The following is a 12,200-nucleotide window of genomic DNA, read 5'->3' as shown; positions in this document are numbered from 1 at the left end:
TTTGTGAAATTCAGCTCAAAAGAAGTATCAGCACTTTGAAGTTGCAAATTTAAGTTGTAAGCTGTAAGTCGCGTGTGGAAACGTGACTTGAAGCGTGACATTGAAGCTGATACTGCTGATACTGCGACTATTCTTGATTGTATGTTTTCCTTCGCTGGCGTTTTCTACATTTAGTTTTTCTCCAACACATTTTTCCATTCTGATGCTCAATTTTACCAAACTAATGGGTGCTGATGACTATTTGAATTGAATTCACACTTGTAAGTGTTCGTTAAATGCGTAACGTTAAGTACGTGAGTACAGGTCTGCTGACTCTGCTCATGTCTGAAAATTGTAAAACTGAAAATATATTTTAAATTGTTTTCAGCATGAAGGGCTGCATATGAATATTTCAGGGGCCGCGGGTTGAGAACCACTGGTCTAAGTGCAGGACTGCAGTTGGTGGAGACGCTCTTTTTTCCTTCTTTGATGAGGGATCCAGTGTGCTAATGGCCCAAAGTTCTTTATCATGGTTGCTGGCGCGGACAGAGGAACTGAAGCCCCTCCTCCTGCTCCGTCTGTTCCACGAAAGAGAAGCAAAGCACTGGAACAAGCAGGGCTCAGCCAACACAAACAAGCTGTGCAGCTGCCAGATGAGACCAAAAAAAAAAGAAAAAAAAAAAAGTCAGAACCTCTGCCACAGAGACGTAGAACAAATAAGGGGGGAAGGAAGCGAAACGGAGATAATTCAGGTCAAAACAAAAATGACAGAGAAAGAGGCCAACACATGAAAGACATATAGCAAGCATGGAGCGGACGCAAGATCAATCATTCATTCTCTAGGCTGAAGGGCAGGAGGAGGATGTGCTTGTTCCAGTGCTCTCTTACAGTTATAGCACATCGACAAACTGACACATGGATCACAATAAAAGCCCATTTCTGCCATTCAAAGCTCAGTTTACAATGACTTTACTTTCCATCAAAAGACTTTCTTTACAGGCGAAGTCTGTTTTTTTTTTTTTTGGACAGCTTATATGGGAATTTTGATTTACATTATAAACTTATAAACAATGTTGTTATCATTAAAAAATAAAAAAATAAAAGATTTAACTGAAATTAAACTGAAATTTAGGTTTCAGGTGTCAAGCGAGGATGGAAACGGTACAGGGGACGAAGCAGCTTCAGTAGAACATCAGTAAACTGTGGTCAGATGAGATGTTAGGTCACATCTTCCTGTTCGGTCAGCTGATATACTGTGCTCTTGCATGTGCTCTACAATCGCACGCACAAATATGGGAGCGTGTGCTGTGTCATGTTCAGCAGCGGCAGCTCTTAAAGTAATAGCAGCAAAACAGTTTACAAAGAATTTGACTTAAACATTCACCTGTACACATTAAACTGTGAAATGGCTTCAGAACACTTCAAATATAGGGCACAAAAACTTTAATGTACTTTATAAATGTTTGTGGCTTTCGTGGGGCTTAATAATAATGACACAATAGTATACATACTATGTCAGATTTGGATCAGTCTCGTCTGACTGAAAAAGAAATTCAACAGAAATCCCAGTATTGCCAGTCAACAAATCGGACTTTAGGAAGAATGTAAGTAGGCTGGTTTAGGGTTCATTGGGACATTTTCTTAAAGACACCTTGTTTTCAAAAACAGCTGAAGCACAATGGAAAAGAACAGAATGCAGGATATCCTGAATCTGAAGGAACATGCAACATGCAGCAGGGTTTTTATAAGCAGTTATTAACAACACTTGCACACTTAGTACGTACAACATCTTATTAAAGTCTGCATGAATGGAAATATTGTTTTCACAAGCTTTATTAACAAACTGGATTTTTTTTTAAGCAGGATAAATCTTTTCAAGAGAGAGATATTAGTAAAATAGTAAGAATTAAAAATTAATCTACCATCAATATTCTAATGTCACCTTATCTTTTATTGGAAACTTTAGCTTCATAGCTTTCAGTGTACCTCTGGACACACTTTATTTTGTATCTGTAGGTAAAGCAGTGGTTATGACAAACTGCACTACAAATAATTACTGGAAAATTCTGCATTTGATCAGATAACAAAATGTCATATGATCAAAACATTCTAAGTTTTTAGATTCCCAACAAAAGTGACTTAATATATGGTGACAAATGTGAAGAGTGGAAAAGAGGCTGATTGCATTATAAATTACTCTAAATTAACATTTTGCAGTGAAAGATGCAAATCTAATACAAAGAAAGTTCAGTAAAAATAGTATCTTGATTTTCTTAATCAGGTGAAGTAACACGAAAGACGGTCACAAGCTCCTGCTGTAGCTAAGATAGACCAATAAAGAAAAGGAGAGAGAGGAGACCAGGCCAAGAAAAACTAACTTGCAAACAAAATTGAGCATCAACAACTCTAGCAGTTTGCAAAAAAAAAAAAAAAAAAAAGAAGAAAAAAAAAACTATTTTGATTAGGTTTGATTCATAAAATCGATCTTCCTTTTAATCTATGCTTTTATTTTGTTTTCAATAGCTGTATGAAAATTTGCACAAATTTATTAGCAGCACACCTCCCATCCTGTAGATGTCACCAAGTCAATAGCACATCCAAGCTAATCACCGCCGCACACATCTTACGTACATGGTATGCTACTATTGGTAAGATGACAGTAACTGATAATGATTATTAGTTTAAATAATAATAAAGGTAAACCTATATTCCCAAAAAACTAAAATAATAATAACAACAATACTATTAACCATAAACAAAATACATAAATGTTCTTTTATATATAATAAATAAACAAACCCTAACAAAGCCCTAGCAAACAAACAAACCTTAACCATGGTTTGCACCTCTAACCAAAAACAAGAATGTAGCTCTACAAATCTCTACAAACAGCCTCCATAAGCACACAAAAACTACTCCACATTCACACATTCATACAGTACCTTCATCTAGGTTTATCTGCCCCTTATGAGTGTCCTTTCTTTATGCCATTATATATCCCAGAATGCAGTGGCGCCGAGGCCAATGTTAGTGACAGGAACAGGCTGAGCAGGAGAGTGCGCCTCGGGCTGCCTGGCAGCAGCGTTGTCCTGGAACAGATCCTCAGATCCGGGACCCGGCTCGCAGATCAATGGCGCATATTCTGAGAAAGCATGCCACGGGGTTGTTTGAGCCTGCTAAAGAAGCGGTGGCATCTCCATCTCACTCACACACACACAAACGTGTGCGAGCGCTAGCTAATCTGGGTGCTAGGGTCAACCCAGGTAATCCCCGCAGGGTGGAGGGGAGAGGAGACTGACCGATCTTAACCCAGCCCCGTCAGGATTTTGATTGGCACAGCAAGCTGCTCCACAACTTTCTCACTGGTGTCGGTACAAATGGCGCATACCACTGCGCAGCTAAGGAGGGGTGTCTCGTGTACACACATTCTCCAACCCTCCCTCTTTCTCCGAAAAAGCTCTAGAGGGACGGCAGAACACATGGGCTGCCAGTTTAAGATGGAAAAAAAGGAACAAAAATGTGTTCTTCTCGTTTATGCATATTTTTCTGGCTTGTTCTTTCGCTCGCTTTCTCTAAAACATTCTCGGGGGACTCTGGGAACAGAAAGCTTGAGCAGAAGTTTGTTTGGAACAGTGTTCAGTACTCCACGTGAGCTGAACTCGACTGACACAAACACTTTTATGGGTCTCTAATGTGGGGCAGGGTTATACACTCCACCCACACACAGGCAAGTTCGGTAACAGACTATACTGCGCACACACACACAGAGCACTTTAAAGATAAGATAAAAACTGAACCTGCTTGCCCTCTCTTTTTAATCATTACGTGAACATAAGAGTGATAAAGAAAACCAGGACTGCACTGTATATATCCAGGTAGCTAAAGAGACACCAGGAATCAGTTACGGCCACATATGCAAACAAAAACAGCTGCATATACTCCTTCTTGCTGAAAGCGCCAGGGGCTACTAGGGGCTGAAGGGTCAGGCAGCGTGAGGGTGTGTATGTGTGTGGAACAGATCAGATCATCTCCTCATTACTGCAGCTCAACTCCTGACTCAAAGACACATGCTTTCAATGAGCGGCAGCTTCAGCTTGTGATCTGCATGGCAGCGGTACTCACAGAAGTCCTCTGTTACACACACTTATCCAGCGCTGTGTGCACTGTTTAGATTGAAGCATAGCTGTTATTAATGCCGATTCTGTACAGCAGCTGCTCACACACACACACACAGGCGACAGAGGGCTAATCGAGTTAGACCAGCCGTGTAGATGCTCATCTCATATCTATGATAATATCCAAGATGTATCATATGTACATCAAGCAGCGCTTGTTAATTTAGTTTTTCTGGCATTTGCCAAATGTTAAACACATTTACTCATAATCCAATATTTTTTGTCAGAAAAAGATATGCGGTTTATTGGTTTATTGAGTTTCTTAAAAAACATTTTCATGGTAAAGGATGCTAGCATGTCAAACTTTATGTGAAAATAAAGTTTTAAAGCACCCCCATGAAAACAGGCCAGGATAGAGAGGATTTAATGGGAAGTGGGAGCTTAAGGGGATAAATAATTTATGGGATATTGTTCATTAAACTAGATGATCCAACTGCAATACCACAATCCTAGTGTCTATAGTATTTCACCCATTGCGAAAGCAGAATACCAAGAAAACCCAAGTGCGTTATAAGACTACAAGAGCAATCTTCTTGTGGCATCAATGCATCCTTAAAATAATGAACTTTACATTATTTTACATTATTATTTTATTTTACTGAGTAATGAAATGATAGCTTGCAGTTTTGTTGGTCAAACCAGTTGTTAAAAAAAATTATAAACAGAACTTTTTAGTTCCACAAGTTAATCTAGTTAATCTCTCAATCCTTAAATCTTTATTCAAGGGAAAGTTTACCCAAAATGTTTGCACTCTGATGTGGTTCCAAACCTGTATGTTCTGTGGAACACAAACAATGATATTTTGAAGAATGTTATTATAAAACAGCTTTTTTTTTTTTTGATTCACAGAAAAGAGAAAGTCATGCGGGTTTGAAATTCCATAAAAGTAAATGATAACAGAGGTTACATTTCTGTCCCTTTACTTTCACTTGTATGTGTTTTGCCAAGTGCAGGTAGGTACAAACCAAAATTCAAGTTCAAAGCAGGCTATTGATTATTTATTTTTAATGACATAAAATGCTAATATTGAGTTTATTTTGGTGCTGTCAAATGATTAATCAAGATTAATTGCATCCAAAATAAAAGTTTTTGTTTACACATAATGCATGTGTGTGTACTGTGTTTATTCATTATGTATATATAAATGTACACCCATGCCTGTATATATTTAAAATAAAACCTATGTTGCGTTTATATATTAAATATATTTATATGCAATTTCACCATTACAGTTGAATGATGAAACAGACCAAATATTCAGAACCAAAACACAGGTGTAATGTCCAATTTTTTTTGTTGTCTTAAAAGTTAAAATGATACATTGCATTAGCAATGCATTTTACTTCCATAACTGAGGATTAGTCCCCTCACTGCAAATACAAACTTTTTGACTAGGACATGGAAGCTGAAGGTCAAGCTCTGCATTGTCTTGAATGACATAGAGAAAAAAAAAAGGTGGAAGAACACTAAGAAAATAAATGGGGTTTCAATTTTTACTTGAAATCATCTATCCATCAGATAATCACCTTGTTTGGGTGTCATAGCCAGATTAAAACACTGTCTGACTAAGTAGGCATGTGAAAATAAGAAGCCTCAGATACTATGCTCCAACAGCTTTAAAGTTGGAGTTCAAAACTAACTCATGTTCGCTTCTTTTCCCTCTGTGGTCCCTGACAACAGCATGGAGCCTCTCGGCTGTGCCAAACAGATAAAACAGATTCCTGGAAAGCTGTGCAGCCCTCCATAAATCAGAGAGAGCAAGAGAGAGAGACTCTCAAAGCACAGATGCATTTTTGCCTGATAACCGACGCACACACAGTTCTTATAAGACATCGTCAACAGCTTACAAAAACAACCACAAAACACACCCTCTCATAAAAAAGAAAAAGCACAACCTCACATTAAGCATGATTCAAACACACCCCCCTCATAAAAAAAGTCAAAACACAGAGTCATTTAAAAGCACACACTTTCTCAGACTGAGCTGTTGAAACAGTGCATACCCAACACTAGGGGGCTTCTTGAGTACTTAAACTGAATCTTAAACAGTGCTTCTGCTTGTTTGCAATCACAAGAATGAATGCAAATTCAACTTATCCCAACACAATAGCTTGCAATTTTGAATTATCTTTCCAAAAAAAAGAAGAAAAAACTCAGGAGGAAAAAGGATTATGACCTACCTAAAATTCTGTCTTGCAATGAATGCCAGTCTTGAAACATGTCAGTTGCAAATTTACAGTATGTAGCTGTTAATATTGACAATATGCATTCAGTACTGTCATTTAGTGCTTACTTTGTACAGTTAAAAAGTTTGGGGTCATAAAACTTAAATGTTTTATAAATGTTACATGTTTTTGAAGGAAGTCTCTTATGATTAGGTCTGCATGATTAATCGCATGTGATTGTGATGTGCGTGTAGTCAGTAAAGCCGGTTCTGTGATTAGTACTAAATATCCATCACCTGCTTTCAAATGGAGTGCACTTAACATACAGAGCTGTAGTTCGCTGACAAGCTTTACTGACGACACACACATAACAATCACATGCGATTAATCGTGCAGCCCTACTTATGATCAAACCAAAGCTGCATTTATTTGATCACAAATACAATAAAAACCATGCAAGTTTATATATATATATGTATAAAGTTTTCTATTTTTGTTTTGTTTTATTTATTCCTATGACGTAATACTGCATTTTCGGCAGCCATTACTCCTTCAGGTTTGGTGCTTAAGAAACATTTCTTATTATCATTAGCATTTTGAAAACAGCTGTGCTGCCACATACATTTTGTTCAGGCTTTTTTTGATGAATATGAAGTTCAACAGAAACTTCTGATCAGCAGTGCAAGTACAAAAACATCTACATAATATTTAATTATATAATTATTATTGGATATTCACTGCACAATAACACAAACTATAACGCAAACAATGTCTGAGAAAAGTCAATGCAAATGCAATGCAATCATTTTGGGACCACAATAATCAGAAAAAAATCCTCCAAAATCCTGGTGCTGCTTAAAAACAAAGTCTATATTTAATAGCTTTCATATTTCTTCTTACAATTCCTGCAGTTTATAGTAGTGTACTGTACACAAACTTTCTTTATCCAAAGAACAATTGGATAACAAACTTTGTCATATCTATGCTTAGACGAAGTGAAAAGTGCCTAAGTCAAGATAATTTGTTTTTTTAAATACCTGATTCCTTCGTCGCCGATTCCCAAAATTCCGTCTGACAAGAGTTTTAAAGTTCTGACTCTTCTTGGTCAAATAATAGTACAGCACACAATCAGACACACACTGCAGAGAGAGAAAACAAATACAGCTGTATCACTTGGGCTTGAAATTGAAAAGAAAATACCATAATGCAATGGGTGTGGAAGTGTGATCTGAGTCAGTAAAGCGGTTACAGCGCTTCAGTTCAAACATCCACTGATTAACATTTATTTATTTGCACAAGTCATACATACATAACTTCATTCATTCATTCATTACGTGCATGAACGAATAAAAGAAAAAAAAATGGGACAGGAAGAAGAAAATCTTATGGTACCTGTCGCTTATTTGTGCACATAAAAATAAAATAAAAAACAGCTACTTTATAAATGGATCAACCCCAATCCTCACCCCAAACACCAAGTATTTTCAGTAATACCTATCTTTACACTTAATTATCATCATTTTAAGCGTGTTAGTCATCATTTTTCTTGTAACATTCCTGTATTTTTTTTTTATACAATTTCTTAAATTTACCAACACTTTTGCAGCACTTCAGTTCATAATCCAAGGTGTTCCATAGTTTAACTCCGTAAATAGACAAACACATCTGTTTTTGTGTCGTACGTGCAAAAAGAGTTTTAAAATGATATTGCCCTCTATGGCCATCTTCCTCTGATACAAGAGTAAATACATTTTGTAAGACCATAGGAAAAACTCTCTGCTTAGCTTTCCACATAAAAAGGGACATCCTGGGTGTGACAGCAGTCCACCATACTCAAAGTCACAAAACCGAAAACCCACCTTTCTCTCCAGAAATGAAGCAATGAACCCAAAGTTTTTTGGATGCTGCACAAACCTATACCACCAGAAGAGACAAAGGTGAGAAAAAACTGCAGCACATTCACACTCATTCACTTAACATGCCCAAAAAAAGCCATTGCTACTCACTTCTCCTTGAAGATCTCCTTCTCGTGTTCGGTCCAGACATTCATGAACTGGCGGGATTTGTAGACCTTCATTGGGTCGTCCATCAGACCGTTCATGTTGATAAACTTCACTCTCCGCTGTTCGGAATCGTACATCATGGGAGGAATGACGGACAACTGCCTCATCTGTTTCTCATTGTTCTACAAGAGACAAAAAGGTGTCCAGGATGCTTCTGCAGTGCTAGTTCATATTACTCTAGTCTCAGCCTCTGACAGCACACCCACAGTCCATTCACTGACCGTCCGATGCATACTGCACGGAAACTTGCAACTTACGAATAAATCACAAAGCTCCAATAAGATTACTCGGTTGAAACAACTTCCAGGACTAGGAACCATTTTTTTTATCAGGCCTCTAGGAAACAAAACTGCACTTTTTCACAGGATTTGCCAAGTAAATGGCATCAAATCTTTAATAGTTTTACTTTTATACTCTTAGCAGACACTTTTATCCAAAGCAACTTACAAAAGGCAAGCAAAAGCAATTTTTCAAATAGCCAACACTATTTGTGATATTATAGAACTGCTAGATTTGGAAGCAAGCTTGAAAACCGTAAATGCAGTAATGATATTAAACTAAAATCCTCAATCAGAATTGTATAACCGGTGTCGTTTTCTTGTCTGTAAAATAATCAGTACTTATTTTCGGACTAATATCAGTTATGATCACAAATCTATGTATATTTCTTCTAGTTATTCAGTATTGTTTGGATGATTGTTTTAAGTGTCTCTTTCAGGTAGGCCTGACATTAAACAAAAGCAAAAAGTTTGGTTGGACTCCATTCCCCCATTCCCTCTCTCATATCTAAGTGGGTGATTCTTAATTAAAATAAGCTGCAAAGCACATCAGATTTAATGCTGCATAATCTGGTTGTGAGATGATAAAATGACTGCAATGGCTCACAGGAAATAATAAAGTCTGATGTACAGGAGACGGCCAGGGTGCATGTTTAACTGCTACCCTACTGAAGCTCTACAACTCTGCTGGCTATTACATTGTCTGTACCTGGGGTAGACTTTTTCTATATGGATCAGACTTCGGATATATTAATCAGTGGTTTACCTCCTGCTCCGAGAGGCCATCAATGATCTCAGATATCTCGTGTTCACTTCTTGCGATGGTGGCAGACAGGCCTGTCCCCCTCTGGCCCACCCTAAAGACAAGAACGATGAAGCAAGGTTAGAGAGTTTGTCTGTTCCTGGCTTTGTTGTCTCCGTACCATGTAACAGCGCTTTCCCAAGCAAGCTACTAGACCAGAGTCCCACCCTGTTTCTTCTCCCACAAAAAGCCTTTGAAGCAGTGGTTACAGCTATTGGCGAGATTCCTCCGGGTCTATTCATGAGCACTGGAGCTCTGAAGTTCTTTGGTTTAGAGACTCTTCCAGCAACAATAGCTACATACTCTGGCTTGTCTAAACAAACGACTGACAAATAGTGCTCACTATTCAAGTTGGATGGTTTGATCTGAAGGAACAGAACTACAGACGTGAGTCCTGCAACGTTTATGAGGTGAACAAGAAAAACCAATTTAGGGAAAAGAACGAATTGCCAGAACTAACAAGAAGGTCTGAGATGGTCATGCAGAGGGTTGAGAAGTAAAATTATTTTTCAAAACTGAAACAGTTTTTTAAACAATGGTTATAACCAAATGATTTATGACATTTGACTTCTGCTAATGGCTTTCAAATGTGCATTTTACTGTACTGTACGGATCTAATATAAAATGTTACACATCAGATGTTTTTCCCCAACAGTTCCCCAAACCTTCACTTAAAACATAACAGATTACATCTGCTTGAATAGCCTACTTAAATACTGTAATTCTGTGTATACGGGATTGCACGCTGGTGGAAGTGCCTTTATGTGCGTGATTTAAATTGTCAGTCAGCGTTGTCAGTTCTCCTCTCAGAAAACGTACAAATAAAGATCATTTAAGATGTTTAATTACTATTTGGACCATTAGGATTGCTAGACTAGGCCTTAATTAATTAATTTTTGTGGAAACCTTAAAATCTACACTTTTCACTTTTCTTGTCTGTAGCTCAAAATTAGCCCGCACGCATTCTGAATGATTTTGCCAAAGCAGTTCACATTTACAGAAATCCGGATTTGTGTATCAGTATTTAGTCCATGTATTCGGTCGTAAAGTGACACCAGCTTAATATACCTACTGCTGGTTGTGTTTAATGTTAATCAAACAATAAAAGAAAAATAGAAATTGACCAACATTTGTGGATTTAATAAGAATCGATGTATATTTAAGGCGTACAGAGAAGATTACCAAATATCAATCTTGATCTGATTTATTTTTAATTAGCCTCACTCACTCACTGACTGAATCAGTCGGAGCAGTTCAGTTCTTCAATTTTCATCTTATGTTTAGGTGAAGTCTAAGGCGGAAAGCCACACTGGCAAAATCTTGTGCAATAAATATTTCTGTATCTATAAACGGACTACTTTGCTTGATAAGATTTTGTTTTATCAGCAAAAACAACAGCGTCTGTGTTTCTGGTTAATCAAGGTCAGCGGTATGTGATGTTCTTCTGTTCTGCTTTAGTGCTGTTCCAGAAAGATTTCCCTGTAATTCAGGGAAGCCCTGTAACCTCTGTACCAGGAACTATCACAGATTGACCTCTGACCCTAGCACCCACGCGATCCTCAATGCTGATTGGCCAACTGCTGAGTCAGGACAGAACACAGTGCCTCAAGTGTTTACACAAGATGTTACATCACATCTGTGTCAGGGAAACGCAATACTGTTAAATGTGTATGACAGAGCGTTCATTGGGTCATCATAGAAACTTGGGAGCCTGACTGACCTCTGGAAGCGCTCCTGTTGCTCGCGCTGTTTGCGGATCTCAGGAAACTGCCTCTCGTAGTATTCACGTGTGCGGGTTTCCTTGGCTTTGCGGCGTGGGTTGTTTTCCATTCGCTCGACTTTTTTCTCCCACTCCGTCATCAGCTCATCATACCGCTGGCAAATTTTCTGTTCCTAAGGCCCGTGCAGAAAACATTTTAGCAAAGTAAAACTAAATCAGTATTTGACAGTGATTATGAGTAATTATCCAAGTAAACAAAAATAATATTCACTTAATGTTTTTTTTAATGCAGTCAAAAGCACACACACAAAAAAAAAAAATTAAAAATAATACTGACCAAAGCATGAATTTTACTGATGGTACGACTAGAACTATTTAAATGAACTCCTATTTGCAAATTGATCTGTTTGATAAAGTTCTAAGTGTGACATATAAACCTGAAAGGACAGAGAGAAAGAGTCAGACGAAGATACAGTGAGCCAGAAACAACGAATGAACAAGAACAAAGAGGTTCAACAAGCGGAGCCTCAATAAAGACCTGCAAAGAGAAACAAGTGTGCTTGTGTCTGTACCATGGTACACACAAAACAAAAAACAGCTTGTTTTTCATCTCTCTGAACAGTTAACCTTCCTCTTGGCTTTTGGCCATGTCACCAGTCTGACTGTTCTTGGTCCAGAGGGTCTGACCGACCCGGTCTACTAACAAGCAATTGCACTGAACCATACCTTCCTGAGAACAAACCTATTTATATATATTTAAATCATTATGCTTCCTTGCAGCTTAAGAAGCTTATTTTTAGCACAGCAGTTAAAGAAAACATCAACCATTCAACAGTCCTGAACCACAAAAGAAAAAGAAAGACAGACACACACAGAGGGAACGGGCCAATCTTCATAACCATGGGCGATCTATAAGGGGTCCCTAAACAGCACAACACAGTGCTGACAACACTTTTAGTGACAAGACTTTTTTTCAGTCCACAAAAAAACATAACAGGACATGATAACAGCCATGCAG

At 37.9% G+C, this 12,200-nt stretch overlaps 1 protein-coding gene across 14 annotated transcripts in view; it reads right to left on the bottom strand.

The window, feature by feature from the left end:
* The window catches only part of LOC132141079 (nuclear receptor corepressor 1-like), an 87,382-nt gene that overhangs the window by 45,950 nt on the left and 29,232 nt on the right, over positions 1–12,200 (bottom strand). For 12 of the 14 annotated variants that reach the window (XM_059550274.1, XM_059550273.1, XM_059550284.1 and 9 more), the window contains exons 10-14: positions 11,183–11,355; positions 9,427–9,517; positions 8,326–8,504; positions 8,179–8,233; positions 7,357–7,458 (exon numbers count right to left, since the gene is read on the bottom strand). In XM_059550274.1, the coding sequence (XP_059406257.1) occupies positions 7,357–7,458; positions 8,179–8,233; positions 8,326–8,504; positions 9,427–9,517; positions 11,183–11,355 (600 nt within the window). Of the gene's footprint in view, positions 1–2,921; positions 3,325–7,356; positions 7,459–8,178; positions 8,234–8,325; positions 8,505–9,426; positions 9,518–11,182; positions 11,356–12,200 lie in introns of those variants that run through there. The other 2 variants (XM_059550285.1, XM_059550286.1) reach the window with 1 other exon arrangement.

The sequence above is a fragment of the Carassius carassius genome, chromosome 5 (genome assembly GCF_963082965.1).
Source record: "Carassius carassius chromosome 5, fCarCar2.1, whole genome shotgun sequence".
Taxonomy (NCBI): Eukaryota; Metazoa; Chordata; class Actinopteri; order Cypriniformes; family Cyprinidae; genus Carassius; species Carassius carassius.
This window is presented reverse-complemented; position numbering and strand designations above follow the sequence as displayed.